The 21076-nt window shown below is 39.6% G+C and overlaps 1 protein-coding gene across 2 annotated transcripts; it reads left to right on the top strand.

Moving 5' to 3' along the window:
- Positions 1-904: 904 nt before the first annotated feature.
- Positions 905-11680, top strand: LOC121711039 (alpha-1-antitrypsin homolog). 2 transcript variants are annotated; one of them, XM_042094322.1, is made up of 5 exons: positions 905-1046; positions 9849-10529; positions 10620-10890; positions 11101-11245; positions 11380-11680. In XM_042094322.1, the coding sequence occupies exons 2-5, from the start codon at positions 9857-9859 to the stop codon at positions 11581-11583; spliced, it is 1293 nt and encodes a 430-aa protein (XP_041950256.1). In that variant the 5' UTR covers positions 905-1046; positions 9849-9856; the 3' UTR covers positions 11584-11680. The 2 variants fall into 2 exon arrangements, with proteins under 2 accessions (XP_041950256.1, XP_041950254.1); XM_042094320.1 differs by lacking the exon at positions 905-1046 and adding an exon at positions 9117-9204.
- The last annotated feature ends 9396 nt before the right edge of the window (positions 11681-21076 follow it).

Below are 21076 nucleotides of genomic sequence, written 5' to 3'. Positions count from 1 at the left end.
ACTCCACTTGCACACTTGACAACTTGTTGTTGTTGTCCTGAAAACACAACACTTCTGCTGCCCTTACATAACTTGCACCACTATGCCACTTTCTTTCTTACTTAGGTCAAACAGAACTACCCAAGCCTTTTATTGGCCTGACTTTGCACTAGTATTTTTATTGACTGTCTATGCACAATTTCAACCAAATTTTGCTGCTCTTATTTTTTTCATTATTATATGTGCCCTCTTATTTACTTATTTTTTTGTTTACTTGAATGTTATGTTTGTCTGTGGACTTAAATTGGCAAAATATGTCTTGTCTTCACCGTGGGATAGTGAGAAACGTAATTTCGATCTCTTTGTATGTCTGGAACATGTGAAGAAATTGACAATAAAGCTGACAATAAAGCTGACTTCGTCTGCTGTGCTCTGGCCTTCTGTCAGGACCCACAGAGACAGACAAGACAAGAAGTCAAGCAGAGGGAGATTTATTTACAGGCATCAGAACATCACAGGCAGAATCCAGGGTTTTCACGAAAACATGGCCTACTGGCGAAAGTTCAGAAGTGTCATACCACACGCTGAGAACACAGGAGATCCAAAAGGCAAACTTAGGAGATTCAGCTTCAATAGCAGTTCAGAACAGATTTCAAGGAACAGAGTGACCTGAAGTTCTGAAGCATCCGATGATGAGGCCAGAGACAGAGTGCTGGGTGAATGGAGATTAAGTAGTCTGTAGTTCAATGACGTGCAGGTGAAAGTGATCACCAATCAGGAGGGAAGAGAATGAGCAGTGGAGACTGATTGGTTGGGGTGAGTAACTAATAAGCAGGGGAGAGTGAACGGGCAGGTGTGGTTAAGTTGGACTGATTGCTCGTTTGGGAACCTGGCCTGGCTGTGACAATAATACACTAAAATTAGTTACATGGAATGTTATGGGTCTGGGACACCCTATCAAGAGGAAAGAGATACTTACAGCACTCAAAAAAGAGAGAGTAGGGGTTGCTCTACTGCAGGAAACTCACCTTTCACCAGGCGAACATCTCAAACTACGTAGAGACTGGGTAGGACAAATATATTATTCCTCTTTTAAAACAAATAGTCGCAGAGTGGCTATCCTGTTCCACAAGCACATACATTTTGAATTAATAGACTCTATCTCTGACTCAGAAGGAAGATAGTTCTGGTTAATGGTAAAATTGGTGGCAAACACTTAACGATACTTAATATATATGCCCCCAACATAGACACTCCAACATTTATTGCTGAAACAATCACTCTGTTTAACACACACTGTTCTGGTATTGGTATAATGGGAGGGGATTACAATCTAACAGTTTCTCCTCTGGATAAGACCCCACACTTAGCAAGATCTAATCCTAAATCAGCAAAGGTGTTGCAAAGTCTATTGGTAGAAACAGGATTAGTGGATGTATGGAGAGAAAGGAACCCCACAAAGAGCAATTACCCTTTTTACTCTAACAGACATAAAAGCTACTCCCGCTTAGACTATTTCTTCCTCCCAAAAAGATGTATGAATCTGGTCTCCTCTTGTGAATTACATGAAATTTCATTATCCGACCATGCAATGGTTACTATAGAAATTATCTTACATGAAAATTAATCATATAAATTATCTTTCCAAAATGTGGAATTTCAATAATTCACTATTGCAAGATGATATTTTCCGCAAAAAAATATCAGAATGGATTGATGACTTTATCTACCACAATCTGTCATCTGGGTTATCTCCATCTATAATATGGGACGCTGCAAAAGCTACTTTGAGAGGACATATTATATCATACTCCTCATACAGAAAGAAGGAAAGATAACTTATATCTCAAAGTTTGAAAGAAGAATTGACACATAGAGAAACCTTACACAAGCATCACCATTCTGAAGAAAACTGGAATAAATTAAGTATAGCCAGAGCTACTGTAACCTTAATTTGGACTACACCAACTATATTAAACAAAGGGCTATATATGCTAAACAAAGAATATATGGATTTGGAAATAGGCCAAGTAAACTATTAGCACATTATCTCAAGAAATAACAAGCTCAAAGAACAATAATGGCCATTAAAACTGATCTGGGGCTAACGTATGACCCGTTAGAAATCAATAGAAGCTTCCGTACTTTTTACAGTAAGCTTTACACTTCCGAATTGGACTCCGGTCCTGATGTGGAAAACTTTTGGAGTGGTCTGTCCTTGCCTCAGACTTCTGTAATGGATCAACATGACCTCAATCAGAATTTTACTGAAGAAAAAGTATTTTCCACTATTAAATCATTACCAAAAAATAAATCTCCAGGCCCAGATGGATTTACTGGAGAATTCTTTCAGATGTTTTGGCCTAAGCTTAAATCAATTTTTATGTTGATAATGAATGACTTCTGTAACAATAATGTCCTCCCTGACTCTATGCATACTGCAAGAATCTCTGTGATTTTAAAAGAAGGGAAAGACCCTCAAAACTGTGCCTCTTATAGACCGATTAGTTTGCTCAACTTTGATTACAAAATTATTACGAAACTGTTATCAAGAATACTTGAAAAAATACTTCCTAAGCTAATAAAATTAGATCAAACAGGGTTTATCAAAGGCCGCCGATCATCAGACAATACTAGACGATTGTTTAATATCATACATCATTTAAATCAGCATAAAACCCCCACTCTTTTAATATCCTTAGATGCAGAGAAAGCATTTGATCGCATTGAGTGGCAATTTCTTTTTTCAGTTTTAAAGAAGTTTAATTTGGGGTCAAAATGTATTGAATGGATTAAAGCTTTATATAACAAGCCGAATGCAACAGTCTGTACAAACAACATAGAATCTACAAAGTTTCAGTTACATAGAGGCACTAGACAATGATGTCATCTGTCCCCAATGTTATTTGTTCTTGCATTAGAACCTCTTGCAGAGGCAATCAGGTGCAATCCTGAAATAAAGGGTGTCATAATAGGTAAGCAGCAACATACAATTTAATTATATGCAGATGATATTTATTATTCACTACTTCACCTACTTCCACTTTACCTCATATCCTGGCAACAACTGATATCTTTGGTACTTTATCGGGTTATAAAATCAATGTACAAAAATCTGTGGCCTGCCCTATCAATATTTCCAATGAGGATAAAACAAACAGAGAATGCCCCTTCCTTTGGTCCATAAATGGATTTAAGTATCTTGGAATACAAGTAACACCTAAACTTGACATGTTATACAAAGAAATTTATATGCCATTATTTGATGATTGCAAGAATAAACTCTACACTTGGTCTTCCCTTCCATTGTCTCTCATAGGGAAGATCAATGTCATTAAAATGAGTATACTTCCTAAGCTCATATATGCTTTCCAGATGCTTCCATGTTATCTCTCAACTTCTTCTTTTAAACTACTTAATAGATATATAACAAAATTTATCTGGAACAATAAAACACCAAGGATCAGATTTGTTACATTAATGAAAACTGATTCAAAGGGTGGGTTAGGACTACCTAATCTCCTGTGGTATTATTGGGCTTGTCAAATTAGAAATGTGATTAGTTGGAAGGTAGAAAATAGTTCCCTTTGGGTATCAATGGAATCACTGATGTGTTATCCTTTAGATATTAACTCATTAATTTTCACCAATACACTTCAATACTCCTCACATGTAGAGGGCTTGTCCCCACTACAGTCAACACTGAAAGCTTGGCAAGACTGTAATAAACATTTAGGCATACAAGGTCATATATGTAAAAATTCACCCATTGCTTTTAATCCTGACTTCCCTGTATTATGTCAAACTGACTTTCGCAACTGGACATCTCAGGGTTTAAAAACCTTTTCTGACCTACTCATGAACAACTTTCAAACTCATTCAAAACATTCAAAGATATTTGCACAGAATTTCAAATCCCAAGATCAGACTTCTTTAAGTATTTACACATTTGTCATCTTATTTCTTCCTTACTCAGTAAGCAAATGGTCAGATTACACAATACAGAATTTGAGCAATTAATAAATTCATCTAGCTCAGTTAAAGGCAAAATCTCCCAGTCATATAGAATCTTATGTGCAACTCCTCTAATTCATTTCTACCTTTAAAAACCAACTGGGAGCAGGACCTTGGGCTGTCTTTTAGCAATGAGGACTGGATACATTTATGTAATAAGATGACTACTCCCTTAGCCACAAACATTAAAATTAAAGAAACCAACTACACATTTTTGTACAAATTCTATTTGACCCCAGTGAAACTTAATACATTTGACAATTCAATCTCGCCTGTTTGTAGAAAATGTAATGATGAACTTGGAACTTTTATGCATTTGTTTTGGGAATGTAAACCTGTCTACTGTTTTTGGGAGATGGTCCACGAGGCAATTCAGGATAACACTGATTGTGTTTTTGAATTGAATCCTATGCTGTACCTGATGAATTATAATGAGGACAGCTGGTTTACATTGGAAAGGAAAACTGTGATCACAATACTTTGTCATTTTGCCAAAAAATGTATCCTTACAAACTGGATCTCTCAATCTAAACCTACTTTGGGCCAGTGGCTGGAACAGATAGTTGCATTTCTCCCACTGGAGGAATTAACAAGTGAACACCATGGTAGATTACATTGCTTCACATCTATGTGGTCCTCAGTATTAAAATACTTAGAGAGGAGGAAACAACGAATCATGGGCTAAATGGGTAGGATCCATTTTTTTTCCCTTTCTCTCTCTCCCATTCCTTTTCCCTTGTAATCTTATGTGATGTCTGTTAATGTCCCGTTTTTATTATTATATGTCTATAATGTCTGTCATTTTATGTCTGTTTTGGTGCTCTTGTCTCTCTTGTTTTGTCTATTATTACACTTTTTTTTCCTTCTTGTCCTTTATGTGTGTATATCTGTATGGAAAAATTACAAAATTGTAAATAAAAAAAAAAATATAGTTCTAATAAGTTTACATAGGCAGAATTGGTAAGATGTGTACCATCCTTTTAAGAATTTGAATATGAAACCACATACTGTAGGTTATATATGAAACCATAAGGCATCACAGAATAGTGCAGAATCATTAAACAAAACAAAGAAAGTAATGAGATGATCCCTTTACAAAAGTTAATACTCTTAGTCATTAATACTGTGCATTGCCCCATTTACCTGCACTTTTAAGGTTACCCCAGTGGCTCAATGATATTGAGGTCAGAGGACTGATGGCCACTTCAGAACCCTCACATGTTTTTTTTTTTGTAGCCACTGAAAGGCTCATTTGGCCTTGTGCTTCAGATCACTGTCATGTTTGAAAGTCCAAAAGTGTCTTTTGTAACAAAGTGTAAGTACGTGTTTAAACCGCAAATGTTCTCCAATAAGCATGAAAAGCCGCCTGCATTAAACATTTCCTATTTGTGTTACTTCCCTTACAGAAATGTCAGGTTTCTGGCGAAAAGTTGCCATACATTTGCGGCAAGGTCATGATCACATGCAAATTAGGTTTCTGGCAAACAGTTTTGGTTAACTTTTGTCAATGTTGCAGCAAATTTGCAGCAATGTCATATGCTGGTTTGTCACCAGAAGTTCACTGGAAGTTTGCCATTATTGGATAAGTGTGGTGGCAAACCACTGGCGAACACATTTGCCACTATAGCAGAGTAGTGTCATGGCATACGAGAAAAAATATATAACTGATGGGTGAATCAACAATTTATTTACCAGTAAATCATAAAGGTAGATGTGTGACCAATATCACTTACAGGAACAGGACAACATTTTAGCTTATGTCTCCGCCAGAGTTAGATAAGATGATACATACCCTTCTCATCTCTGTGCGTGCAGTCTGTGACATGTGCTCAGTCTGAACCACCCACCGTTAGCATAGCTTAGCAGAGTTCATTGAGGTGGGCCGTGCCAAATAGTGAGAGCGAGCGAGCGAGAGAGAGAGAGAGAGAGAGAGAGAGAGAGAGAGACCTGTGACCAGCGGTAGATCAGAAGAAATCAAGAAAGTATACATGAGAAGAGATGAGAAGAGAAAAGTGTCAGGAAGAGAGGCCAGAGAGAGCAAGGCCTCCTCCAAAAGAAGTGAGCAGGCAGGCCAGAGTCTCCAGCCAGTCAAAGACAAAGTCAAAGTCTGTGTTCTCCTTATATCTAAAACAACTTAAAGGGACACCAGGCAAGCTTGATGCTTTTTCTTTTCGAAACTCCCCCTCGCTCGATCTGAAGCTTTTTTCCTTTTCTTTGCATCTTCCGTCAAGGGTTTTCGCTGCTTCTTCACTGGCTCTGCCATTATACACACATTTGCAACAATCGTTAGAGTTTCGTTAGCCTGCCTCTGTGCTGTATGCAGGATGTAAACTGATAATGCTTCGGTCGGCGGGTAGGATACACCGAACTTGCAAGTGGGATATTCTTCTTACAGGCAGTAGGGGCGGGCGAGAGAGTCTTCATTCGCCCTGTAATGAGTCATTTAACCATATACCAACTTACGAAGATGATTAATTAACACGAAAACGTTGCCTGGTGTCCCTTTAACATGTTAACATACTGTATATAGACAGCATGCATCTGGACTCACCAGGGCATCTCTCCTATCTGCAAGCAGGGGGTGTGGGCACATCTAATCAGAGAATGCATCAAATATCCCAGGTTACAGAAACATCATGCATTAGGGTCATTCCACGTCAGTTCAACCAGGGCCCACGCACTTAGGTCTCAAAAAATTCTGAAAAAATTACCAGGTGTACCTATGTTACCCAGGAGACACACTGTAAAATTACTCGTATGTAAGATCAATACTTTCCAAGATACAGCCAGTTTTACAGGGGGAGGGGGGGTGTCGATTTTGTCCAGCCTCTTTTTTTTGTCAAAGTTCACAAGCCCACAGCGCAGGAACTAAACCATGTAGGAGGCTCAAATTTTGCATGGTGGTACATAAATAGGAATAGTATGTAGCAAAATCGTCACGTTTGGTCTGGATAATCCTGCATGGTCATAGCTGTCCCTCAAAGTTGATACAAATTTGATTGGAGTTTTTGGCTGGGCTCTGTTTAAACCTTTAGAAGACATATTTGTACTCAACATAGGCTCTTGATTTATTTTCCTTACTGAGATAAGTAGAAACACTCTCACAAAAAGCAATGAACAGAAAATAAATCCCTTCAGGGTCTGAACAGCAGACCTTACAAGTCTGAAAAATAATTTTGGTTATCATTTTCAGAGCACCCAAACACCTTGTGGGAATATACAAAGATTTTTTAAATATGTTTTTCCTTATTCTCCATGATCCCTTCTTTTTGAAAACACCAATTTGACTTGTATTATGCAAATCTTTCTTTTTTATTTTCCACCCTGAACATGGGCAAAATGCCCCATTGACATCAATATGTTTTATATAGAGTCACCACACTGCCACCTGTGGTTGTATAGAGTAACCTGTGGTAGCTCTATACAAAACATATAAGAGTAATTTTACAGTGTGTCTCCTGGGTAACATAGGTACACCTGGTAATTTTTTCAGAATTTTTTGAGACCTAAGTGCATGGGCCCTGGTTGAATTGATGTGGAATGACCCATTAACTTTACTGTTCTCCAACTGACAACACGGCATTTCTCGCATGGAGACGTGAAATGATGTTAGACACAAGCAGATTATTTCTCCTTTGACAAATATAGTTAGAGTTCTATTTACTGTGGTCCAGGAGAGGCCCGGGACTGAGTTAGGCCCTCAGCAGGGTGACGAGAACCGAGACCAAATGGCAGCTGAAACCAGAGACTTTCTAGTTCACTCTATGTATAAACGGAGGTGCTGCTGATTACAAAAGGTTTTGTCAACATGAGACCTTTCCACTGTTTTAGGTATGCAAAGTGGTGGCCTTACACAACGTCACTGCAAAGGCATTAATTGTAATCAAAGATGCCATAGGTGTGAAAACTAACCCTTAATAGTCCATTAAACTTTTTTTTACCACTGTCTTACTGCCTCACTGTTTGCGTGCTATATTAGCACATATGCATAACCCCTCCCTCCATCCCACAGCCGGATTGTGGCCACACTTATACCTTTTCTTAATATAGTTATATATATATATATATATATATATATATATATATATATATATATAGTTTTTCTTTTTTATATTACCTTGTCTACTCTCTTATATGTCCATATTTATTTTATGCTGGTCTCTAGACTTTATTCTTGCACTGTTGCACTGTTGGACTTACTCATTTGCACCATCACCATGACACTCACTCACACAGAGCACCTTACTTTACTATGCACAGAGAATCACAGGCTCAGTACCTGCCTCAGTCATTGCAAGCGCCTCATGATTAATCACCCTCTATGTGGATACTGTTTTTAGACTTTAGACTAGACTTTAGACTCTAGATTTATATTTTGTGTTATTTAGTATAATTTGTATTTTAGTATATTCTTTATCTTCTACTGTCCTTATTGCTTAGCAGTGTTTTTTATATTATATACTTTTAATTACTTTTTTCTGCTGTTAGTAAATGTGTGTGTGATGTCTGTATGCTACTGAGACCTTGAATTTCCCCTTGGGGATCAATAAAGTATGTATGTATGTATGTATGTATGTATGTATGTATGTATGTATGTATCTATCTATCTATCTATCTATCTATCTCTCTCTCTCTCTCTCTCTCTCTCTCTCTCTCTCTCTCTCTCTCTCTCTCTCTCTCTCTCTCTCTCTCTCTCTCTCTCTCTCTCTCTCTCTCTCTCTCTCTCTCTCTCTAAACCTGGGTATGTCAACTTGTGTGCCAGGGCCATTTGAGTGACTGGCTAATATTTCACAAATTCTGCCATGGTATGTAAACTTGTAAGCACAACTGCACATTTCCATCAGAGTTTAACTAACAATCCTATTTAGAACGCCAGACTGGTTGGGTTCATTTTGCCACCATTATCAACATTTTAAATTATGCTTGAATATATTTATGTATTTTAAAGACTTTGGGCATGCTAAATAGCATAAACATGTTTAGAGTGGACTTCAAAAATAGATCTATATGTTGTGAAATACCCAGTTCTGTGGGGTTAAAGGCCATGTTGCATCAATGTGGGTTGGCTGATTAGAAGTTAGTTAATGCTTAGTGAAAGTGCCTCAGGTATGTTTTGTTAATATTTACAGAAAGTGGCAAATCTAATCCCAAAATGGCTATAAAATACTGGATGTAGCCTGGTAGTTGTCACTGACAAGGGGATCACCTAAGGTAACTTCAGCTAAGTCTTGAATATTGAAATACTAAATACCAATTTGTAAATAGTGTAAATAATCAGATTCTGTCTTCCCAGTATTTACTTAATGCTTACTGAAAGGGACTATGGGTTTGAACGTGAGTTAATATTTACCGGTACACAATTTGTGGAATACAAGTATGTACAAAAGTATGCATTTTGCAATTGTCTAGTTGTTTCTTTTAGCAACATAAAATACAGTTTCTGTGTCAGCTGTTGGCCATCCTGTTACTGTGAATTAATTACACATTCATTTATTGTACTTTCCATTCTAAACTACAATTTTAGAGTTCTATTGTCTGATGTTAAGAATGGATAACATTTTGGATAAAGGTCTTTTTTGTGCGTTGAACTATAATGGCTCTCTATTTTGCAACCAACAATTGCATGTGGTCACACACATTAATTGTTTGATATGCAATAGCTCCTTAGCACCAGATAGAATTAGTGATAAAATTAGAATCATGCCTTGTTTATAATGTGGAATTATATCAGTTCATATATCATGTACTTTTGATACTTTCATAATATCCAGTGGAATAAATGATGAAAAAATGATGAAACAATACAATACTCAGCCCTATGTCTGCCAATGTGTGTGTGTTCCTGCTCTGAACAGGCCATAAGATGAGAATGATTGTGCATTGTGGTGTGGTAGCTGCCCTGCTCCTGTCTGTGGCCTTGGCCGCCCCACAGGGTGACCATGAGGGCCATGACCACGGGCCCCACACAGCAGAGCATCACCACCACCTCCACCATGGAGAGGACGAGCCCCATCCACAGCACGAGGGCCAACATAACAACAAACTTCAGGGACCCAATGCTGACTTTGCCTTCACTCTCTACAAGAAGCTGAGTGCTTTACCTGAACAGTCAAACATCTTCTTCTCCCCACTGAGCATATCCATGGCTCTGTCCATGCTGGCTCTTGGAGCAAAGGGTGACACTTTCTCCCAGCTGTACCAGGCTCTTGGCTATGCTGAAATGACCCCTGAGGCTGTTAATGAGGCCTATGAGCACATCTTTCACATGCTGGGCCATGAAAAAGAAAACATGAAGCTTGACGCAACAAGTGCTGTTGCTCTCAGGGAAGGAGCCCAGGTCCTGGATACGTTTTTAGAGCAGGCCCAACATCATTTTGGGAGCACACCATTCACTGTTGACTTCACCAAACCCGACGTGGCCACTGAGGAAATCAACAAGTACATTGCCCAACAGACCAACAACACGATCACCGATATGGTGAAAGAGGTGGATCCAGACACTCTCATGATGTTAATCAACTGCATTTATTTCAGTGGTAGGTCTTGCAGATGAGCAATAATGTGATGGTTTCATTGGGCGGGGTGCTTGCTACTTGAGGTATAACTATCATTTTTACATCCGGCAGGGAAATGGCAAAGCCCATTTACCACGAGGCTAACAAAACCAGCCGATTTTCACGTGGACGAAAACACAAAAGTGACCGTGGACATGATGCACTCCGAGGGTGAATATGAATACTACGAGGCCAAAGGGAACTTCACCACAGTGATCAGGATTCCGTACCATGGCAGTGCATCGATGATCATCGTCCTACCCGACCAGGGGAAGATGAAGGAGGTTGAAGACACCATCAGCCCTTCCTATGTCAAACACTGGATTGAAGCAATGAAAGAAGGGTAATGGTTGTGTGATAATGCATTGTCTGATAATAATACAAACTTGTAGGAAGTCAATCAAGGAAGTCAAGTAGAAAATCAATTCAATCGAACACATTAAAATAGCTACACCACATGGCAATGGCTTTGAAATATCACTGTAATACTCGATTGACAACACTGCATATTTTTGTTAATTGTATACTGAATAAATGTATGGTTTTGTTTCAGGCCTGTGAAGATTATTATGCCAAAATATTCTATTTCTGGAAGATTTTCATTGAAAGACACCTTGCAAGCCATGGGTGTTGTCACTGCTTTCTCTGACACTGCAGACTTCTCCCCAATGACATCTGCAGCAGTCAAGGTATCAAAGGTAAGCATAAGAAATGTTATATATTAGTTATAGCATGGACATGTGGTGTGCATTCTTGAACTACCTTGAAGAAATGCAGCTTGTAAGTATTCCATCAATATATCATTGCAATCCCTTTTCCATTTCTTGTGTAGGTGGAACATCAAGCAGTCCTCAATGTCAATGAGAAAGGCACAGAAGCAGCTGCAGTCACAACTGTAGAGATTGTACTGAGAGGTATATTCATACCACAACGCAAAGTCATTGAAATCAACAGACCATTCTTCGTGTTCATTACAGACAAGAGCACCAAAAGTATTCTCTTCATGGGCAAGATTTCAAACCCAGCAGCAAAGTGAACAGTATTCTGCTATCAAAATGAAGTTCATGTCTAATGTCGAATTTACATAAACATCATACATATTTGGGGGAACACAATAAATGTTTCATACTGTACAATGGCTGAGACACATTTTTATTGTTGGGATACATATGAAGAAAGACAAATCGCAGTGGCCTAATACACATTTATTAAAGTACATGTACTGTATATACAGTATGCATCATATTTGGTTGTAAGCAGTCTCATATTTCATTCACCTGAGAATAGGTTGATAGGCCTATCTAATACTGGATTTCAGATTTACAGATAATCTACAGATAATTTGTATGTGCTCATGCCTCCTGAGCAGGACTTAAGAATTAGTTAGAGAATGTCTGACAAAATATTATGCAAGAGTAGACTTTTAATGGGACATGCCCCATGTATCTCAGTTTAACCAGGTTAGTAGTGACACCTTGTGGCTAACATGTTTAGTGTAATATACTGGGTGGGGAGAAAAAGGTAAAAAAGAAAGAGGGAAGAGTGAGAAGAGACCAGTTGAATGGAGAGAGACTGAGAAAAGGAGCATTTCAAGTTGCTGCAGGAGTCAGGAAGAAGAAGAAAAGAGACAAAAGAACCAGATAACACTACATTGCTTTGCATGGTCTGTAATCATTTCTGTATCAGCCGCTGACCTGAACTTTAACTCAATTATTAGAGGGGATGCATCCCCTCTATTGAAATCCAGAATATTCTTGTTAGAGGGGATGCATCCCCTCTATTGAAATCCAGAATATTCTTGTTAGAGGGGATGCATCCCCTCTATTGAAATCCGGAATATTCTTATTAGAGGGGATGCATCCCCTCTATTGAAATCCGGATTCTTCTTCTTATTATTATTAGAGGGGATGCATCCCCTCTATTGAAATCCGGATTCTTCTTATTATTATTATTAGAGGGGATGCATCCCCTCTATTGAAATCCGGAGTTTCTTCTTCTTCTTATTTTTCTTTTTACCTTTTTGTGCACGCTATTCAGCCCAAACCGCTTAACGTACAAATTTGGTTGAAGCACCGTTCCGTAGATCTTCCAGGGCTTTACCGTCCTATCCGTTTTTCATTTTTGAGAAGTTTATACTTTTTGAGATATTTGTAATTAAAAGTGTATTTTTCCCCCATAGACTTGAATGGGGGCTGTGATGTCATAATAGAGCCAGCTGCGCTCGTTAAGTAGTTCTCAGAGCAGTTCCCAGGCTAATCAGAACACTGGCACAGGTGTCACCTGTGAGGAATTCAACTGCCTCAGCCTCTAAGCATACAATCTAGCTCTACCTGAACTACACATCCTGTTAAAGTGTTTCCTGTGTGTCAAAATAAAAGTCCCAGCCATATCTCATGCATTCAGCATTATATCTCCAGAACGGCTTGACTTACATGCTTCAAATTTGGTACGAGTGTTTTTATGGACTCAAAGGTGAAGTGAGTTGAAGATGGAGGTTGAAGGTCAAATGTCAAGGTCAAAAACACCTTGAGTATGATATCTCAAGAATGCCATGTCACACAAGATTCAAATTTGGTTACTTCAAATGCACCTTTGCAGGTATCACAATTACCCTACCAACCAGCTAGCAGCAAGCTCAACAGCTCCACCAACACCCTAACCAGCAGACTGCATCCCCTTGTGTAATTCCTCGGAATTGCATTTCTAGTTCTGAAACATGACGTTGCGGGAACAGTATAAGCTTGAAAAAGCTTTCCCAAAAATGTGGGGTAGTCTAACTGCTGTCCTGGGTAGTGTATTGTACACACCATTGGTAAACTTGCCCTGGAACCGGAGTGGCAAAGAATGCTATAACATCCCTACTTTTGGCTCTTAAGGAATATAAACAACAACACTGTTCACTGTTGAAGTTAACGAGTCTGCTGACAGACTATTGTTTTGTTTTCAAGTTGGGACATTGTGTAAAATGTAAATAACAATAGAATGCGATCATCTGCAAACCTTGTAAACCCATATTTAGCTGCAAAAAGGACATAGACAACATATCACATGTTGAAAATGAAAAATTAGAATATTTCAAGGAAAACATATTGAATTTGATGCCAACGACACGTTTCAAAATAGTTGGGACGGGGGCAACAAAAAGCTGGAAAAATGATAATGCATACTTGCAAACTCAGAAGGATAATAAATATTGAGTATTATTATATGATATTACAATAAACATGCACTAAGCAGGATTTGATGGCTGCATTTGACATTTTTACAGATGTAAATGACATAGGTCCTAACAGTATGCCTACCAGCTGTTTTGAGTTAAGGCTATGTTTAGCCTCATTCAGTAACTTGATGATGGAACCTTGAAGACATTTCTTGAGCAGGGAAATAAATTTCTCACGCTGGCCTTCATGTATGCAGCCAAAATCAGACTAAACAACATAAATGTTGACAATTTTTCTTTTTTAAAGCCTAATCCTAATCTATGAAAATCACTGGTGTTGATAGAAACATAACAATTTCCCTCAGACAAATGAAAAGAAAAGAAAAGAAAAATGTCAGGCCAATCAGCAATGAGAGGGGAAGATGAAACCGAAACTTATCGTGATAAGCAGCAACATCTGCAAACGTCAAAAAATGCTGTTGAAAAATGCAGAAATTTATTTACATGTACAGCAAAGGTAGACTGATTCCTGACTGTTGATGCTCTTTATTGTCAGTTTAGGCGATGTAGGAAGTAACGTTAGGAACCTGTGATCAATGTAAGGCTGGACCAATGAATTTAAAAAGTTAGTGCCCGTTGCGATGTTGGTTACACTTTACTTGACATATCGACATAAGAGTGACATGACACTGTCATGAACATGTCATAAACAAGTTAACGTTTATGACATAATGGTTCTGTTATTAAGTGTCATTCGTTTTTTGTCATAACGAGTTAGGGTTAGGATTAGAGTTAGGTTTAGGGTTAGAGTTAGGGTTAAGGTTAGAGATTAGGTTTAGGGTTAGGGTTCATGTGTCATGACAATGTCATGTGTTGATGTGTTCATGACGCTGATGTGATTCACGGGAGATATCGCGGCTATGGTTTAAATTTCCTTTCTGTCCATTAAAATGAACATAATGACTGACAAAATAAATTACTATCATGTTTAATAATCAATTATAGACGTACATTTAACAAGTCATCATTATCTGTACATGTTATCTGTAGGCTAGGTTACTGTGTGACGGTTTAGACTACAGGAAAAAAATCAACAAGTAGGCTATTAACACGTTTTCAGTAGCCTACCACTGTTGCAGAAATCACATAAGGTCTCCTCAGCCCCCATAGCCACATTATGTGCCCAACAAGGAAGGGACTGCCCCCAACAAACAAAGTAACTCAAGACAAAGAAACACATGATAGGTGAAAAAAATGGACCTTACAATGTTAAAATGTGTGCACTCCATATTAAACAATTTAAGGTTAAAACAAATGAACTATAATCAAACTAACTGTTTGATGTAAATTATTTGAATATGAAAATGACTGCAAATTATGGTCTGTGCAGCAAACTAATGAGGTGCAGCAAGGGTAGAATCTGGGGTGACACAGCCGGCTGCAGCCATTTCATACAGTTAAATAATCTATGCAATATCAGATTCAGTCTTCAAACCTTTAGTAATTGAACATCATGCTCCCAAACATAGCCTACCTTATTGAACTTGAAATATTCCCAAGATGTAGTTCATTTTGTAGTCCATCTAGGACTTGCTCTGTCTTATCTTCAAATTATGGGTGGCCCTTTGAATATTTCTTACTTTCATATTCCATGATTAATATAGCCTTTTTCATGTTGTATTTTTCTTTCCTCCATAGGCTTTATCGTTACACTGTGCATTTCATAAACTTCATACTGTTTTCTTTCTTTTTCTTTTGGTATTTCACAGGTTAAATCAAATCGAGTTAGAGTTGATATAACAAGATAACATTTATCCACAAATAGAACAATTCAGAAAAGTAAATAATTGAACTTAATGTGTAACATGCCTTATTTTGTGGACAGAATGACTTTTGTGTGACGAAATACATATATTCATTACGAAACCATGTTACATCGTAACGCCTTTTGTCCACGGAATGCACAAATTGGTTTGCATTGTGTCCACGAAACACTAAGAGAGCACATCATTTCGTGGACAAAATTGACTGGTGGCCTTTTCCTTTCGTGGACATAATGCTGAATGCACTATTCACTGTCGTAGACAAAATAAACTCTTTTTTTTGGTCAAAAGTAATTCTGTCTACGAAAATACGGAATGCACCTACACACATCATTCTGTGAATCCCATTTCAATTTCGTCCACGAAAGTATTGTGTTGTGTTACAGAAGGCCTTCCGTCCACGCAATAGTAACTTAATAACTTACGAAATGCATTCAGTGACATATGCTTTCATTCTGTGGACGAAATGCATAATAGAATCACGTACAATACATTTTGTGAGTCAGCAGTTTACAAAATTAATTATGTGTCACGATAATTTCATTACGTGGACAAAATGCATAACAGAATCACAAAATCAGTTTTGTGACCTGTTACCAGGGGTGGTTCTAGGGGCGGGCCCCATCTGAAATCTCATTGGTCCCTGACTGGCCCCTGTACCGTCAATCATCAATATGTGTCAAACTTGTTGAGAACGACGATCAGAGATGCAATTCCATTCCCAAACAACTGGTGGCAGTAATGCTCCTATGAAGCTTGAAAGCTGAAGCACACAGTGAACTGTAAAGGAAAGAATACATTTGGCCAGAGCCCGTCTACGGAGAGCCTTGCCACTACGTATTAAGTCCCATTGTACCGAATTTTGGATGCAGTTCCACCAGAGTTCCACTGGGGGCGATCGCCATGAGTGCAGAATGAATGGGAGTCAATGGAGCTAGATGGCTAAATTTGTCTCTTTCACCTGATTGTCGTTGACAAATCTTAGATTTGATTGTAGTTTGTATAACTTCAACATGGGTTATAGGTCAAAAGTTGAATGAACGAGTACTTATGTACTTTTGATTTCTTACAGGTTGGGTCGTTGTTGCACATAACACGCTAGCATTGTGCTAATGAATGACGTCATTGACACATTTGAAAGGCTTTTTAGAACAATTAAGTGACTTTAAAAATATAATACTCAACCAAGTGTATTTTCTTTGCCTCCCCTTTCGAATACAATACTCAAATTACTTAAAAACGTATATCCCGTGAAAAGTGGATTTTGAGGGGTACAGCTCCATAGACCTCCATGCATTCTGCACTCGTGGACGAGCGCCCTCATGTGGAACCACAGAAAGAACTGCAACCAGTTCAGAAACCGGAAGTTTTCCGAGAGTGGCAGTTCTCCCCTTATTAGACATTCTCTGATTTGGCTAACCAGAAATGTCTCTGCTAATGTGAAGAAACGATACATTTGGCTAACGGAAGTATCAGCTAACGTGAAGAACCGATACATTTGGCTAACGAAAGTATCAGCTAGAATTGTAACGTGAAGAACCGATAGCAGCGTTTCATCCTCCACAAAAGTTTCTTGGTGAGTCATAAATCTCTATGTTGGTTATCATCATTATGTGAAAGGGACGTTTATTTGTTGCTGTCATACGGTGTTCATTTTAGGACATCTTCAGACTCAGGTGTCAGACTCAGAAAAACATCTGTCATCTTCAGACAGAACTGCCTCAGCATCAGAAAAACCTCTGTCATCTTCAGACAAAACTGCCTCAGCGTCAGAAAAACCAGACTCAGGTGTCAGACTCAGAAAAACATCTGTCATCTTCAGACAAAACTGCCTCAGCTTCAGAAAAACCTCTGTCATCTTCAGACAAAATTGCCTCAGCGTCAGGTGTGTCAGGTCTCAGAAAAAACGCTATCAGAAAAAGTGGAGCCAGGTCAGATAGGTCTAATTGAGTGCCTGTCACTTTAAGACGTTTGAGGGAACCCTTGCAATTGTAACATAGTTGAAAGGCTGCTGATGTGTGGATGCAATTCATAACGTTTTCTACATAGTGGGACAAGCACTTTTGAATTTTGGAAAACACTTTTCCATTTACATCGGGATTTTGCAAACATTCAGTGTCAGAGTCAATAGCCCTTCACAGACATCCCAACTTGCAAAAAATCATTTCACGGAGGCATCACGAAGCCCCCCCCCCCCAAAAAAAAAACAAAAAAAAAACTTTAGCCTATCCAAAATAAGGAAGGTAGATAGAAATTGTGAAAATAAAATATGTAGATTTTGGTAGTTTGGTCTTTTCATGTAGCCACCATCTAGTAGGCTATAGGCCTGAATAATATGCACATGAATTGACACTTGTTAAACTCACCTCAACATGTCTTTTGCAATCATTTAACCCGCTGTGGGCAATGCTAAAGTCACTGTTTACAAACAGTGCAGCGTGCAAGACTAGGTCCATCATTATGTTTTACTCTTATGAGACAAGGGTAGCCTACACTTTGAAATGGGTCTTACATTTTCCTTTTTTTGAGGCACTGACTCTACCATGACGCTCCTGTTTCTACTGAACTGATTAATTAAGTTCGGGAGAAAAGACATAAAAGCCCGCCTACACTGAAAACTGATTGGTTGATTTAGCGAAACAGGCCAATCAGGATGCTCTCTGTCTTTGATGCGCTCAGACACACACGGACCACCTCTCTCTCTCTCTCCCCTCGTGTGCGCGCTACACTCAGATGCACACGCGGTCTCGCATGCGCGCTCTTGATCGCTCACTCTAGATTCCGGGAGATTTTATCTAATTTGCGGGCGTCAGGGAGCCGCTATCAATATGCGGGAGACTCCCGGAACTTCCGGGAGACTTGGGATGTCTGCCTTCAACGAAATTGACAAGCAGCTTAGAAGTAGGCTAAGCATACTAAATTCGACATCCAAACAGTATTCTAACGTTAGCTTTGAGATACTGCTTGATTTCATAACTTAACTTAGTTTAGTCTCTTCAATGTAGCCTACTATGCTGTGATAAGACCTTAGCAGAGTTCACTTCAGTGCAGCAGTTTTGAACAAATTTGCGCAGCATGGTCACGATGCTAAGCGGATTTAATAGCAGTTTAGCCAGACGTCTTCTATGCAATGCTTCTATGTGGCAACAACAATCCTTCAACAATCGTGAATATTTTGTTAAATGCACATGCAGAGGAGTGGCAGCGGGCTACGAGAGAGAGTGGGGCGGGGCAAGGAAAGGCTGCGTGCGTAAAAAGCGCAGCTCAATGGCAATGCAAGGATTTGACCTTATATTTAATTTAAATTAAATTAAATTAAACATAGAATATTCATCTGTGGCGGCCGATTTTTATTTCGTGGCGCCCCGCCACAGATTAGTCAATGTATGGGAAACACTGGTGCATGTGTGTACTGTGCATGTGTGTGTGTGTTTGTTTTAATGTACACAAACTGGCAGTGAAAGTGGTTTCTCTTATCAACAAAAGGGGAAAGAGTTAAAGTAAAACTTGTTTAATTTAATGAAAAATGTGTGTATGATGATGTATGATTTCTGTTTAAAATATCAATGTATTTCCACTGAAGTGTCTATTATAATTTAGTTTTATATTGTGTTTTCAATGCACATTATAAATAAATGGGAAAATTGTGAAGAATTGTATTGCCTTTTTTGTTTGTTAGCATTTAGCATTCAAGTATTTGAACAAGTTAACACTGGTGAAATGTATGCACCTTACTGCTGTGGTGTAGTCTAGTTAGCTGTAGTGGGTATACTGTGATCAACCCCAAATATTAATACCTATCCTTGTCTGTTTTAAGTGGGTATACTGAGATGGTGATGCTTTTTAAGTGGGTATACCAGAGACTTTCTAATGAGGAGACACAGCACTCAAAAAATCCTCCATAGAAATGCATGGGGCCATTGTCTACACATATCCCACCCCTTCCTCGGCAAAACGTCGACATGTGAATACATTGAGCCAATCATGTGGTGTGATGTGAATACATTGAGCTGATCATATGGTGTGTTGTGAACTCGCCGCTGGAGCAAGATTGGTGTCGTGAAGCCTTGCGCACGCACATTTCTGCCGAATAGGATGCCCGATGAGTGCCCAAAAAGCGTTGCAATATGGCCGTTGAGTGGAGGGACTTGCCTAAAAGGACTTTGGGTATACTGCGTATAGTCCTGCATATCACGTAGACTACGTGCCTCTGCCTTACTAAACAAGGGATGTTCTGTGTATGGATGTTGACCTGTTCTTGGCCCCTCAGTGTATGATGTGGCCCCTGTCTCAGAAAAATCCTAGAACCGCCACTGCCTGCTACAATACATTTCGTGAGTCAGCAGTTTACAGAATGCATTATGTGTCAGGATAATTTCATTACGTGGACGAAATGCATAAGAGAATCACAAAATCAGTTTTGTGACCTGCTACAATACTGTAACAAACTGCAAAGTTGTCTCAGAATGGCTTTTATTGGTTACGCACCAAAACACACAAACACTGTAATTCCGGGCCAGACCTGGCCCTTATGCATCAGCACTAAACATCTATGTGAGGCTGTATCTACAACACACACTAGTTAGACCCGGTTATGAACACTGTAATCAACTATAAACATAAACACGACAGACAGACGCACAACATTGGTAACTTGCATGGTTAACCTGTCATTCAACATAACACATGAACTGAACAGCATCATGGGAGCACAGTCATAAGCCAGCTAGGCTCAGTTCGTTACACAGCCCCCCCGAGACTTAGTCCATGTCCCCTTGACTCAAGTCTTACCCTACGCAGTCCTTGAGCCTGGCTGAGACGCGATGCTGGCGTTGGGGGCGCCCCGCTGTCGCGGCAGTGACTTCCGGTGAAGGCTGCACGGTGACCGGTGTTAGAGCCACAGCTCCATTGTCACCAAGTTCCACAGAGTCAGTGTCCAGGTCTCCACGACCCTCAGCTGAGGCCAGGGGTCGATACGGGGCCAGTCGATCACGGTGGAGAGCCACAACTCTCCGATGCTTAATCAGTCTCACACGATAGACCACATCAGACAGCTTCTCTAAGACATCGCACGGCCCGACCCACTGGCTAGTGAGTTTCGGGGAAATGCCTTTCTTTCTCTCCGGGCAGTACACCCAAACTTTATCGCCGGGCTGGAACTCCTGGCCGCGACAGCGCGTATCGTAAGCTCGCTCTTGACGTATTCCAGCTTCACTCATAGCCTGCCTGGCCAACTCGTGTACTCCTTTCAGTCTCTCGCGTAGCAGCTTGTAGTATTCCAGCCCTGGCTTACCTCCAATCTCCGCTTCCGGAGGCGAACCGAACACCAAGTCCACTGGCGTGCGTAGCTCTCGCCCGATAATCAGAGCTGCCGGTGTGCATTTCGTTGACTCTTGCACCGCTGTGCGATATGCCCAGAGCACCAGGGGCAAGTGTAAGTCCCAGTCCTTTTGTCGGCGGTCGGCCAATATGGCCAGCTGCACTGCTAGAGTCCGATTAAACCGTTCCACCATCCCGTCGCTTTGTGGATGCAGAGGTGACATTCT

Source organism: Alosa sapidissima, chromosome 6 (genome assembly GCF_018492685.1).
Source record: "Alosa sapidissima isolate fAloSap1 chromosome 6, fAloSap1.pri, whole genome shotgun sequence".
Classification (NCBI taxonomy): domain Eukaryota; kingdom Metazoa; phylum Chordata; class Actinopteri; order Clupeiformes; family Clupeidae; genus Alosa; species Alosa sapidissima.
This window is presented reverse-complemented; position numbering and strand designations above follow the sequence as displayed.

Bases quoted from the DNA above. Each gene is read 5' to 3' on its own strand.
- LOC121711039 (XM_042094322.1), top strand. From the start codon at position 9,857: ATGAGAATGATTGTGCATTGTGGTGTGGTAGCTGCCCTGCTCCTGTCT. The intron at 10,530-10,619 runs GTAGGTCTTGCA...TACATCCGGCAG, and splicing joins CAACTGCATTTATTTCAGTG to GGAAATGGCAAAGCCCATTT. The intron at 11,246-11,379 runs GTAAGCATAAGA...TTTCTTGTGTAG, and splicing joins CAGCAGTCAAGGTATCAAAG to GTGGAACATCAAGCAGTCCT.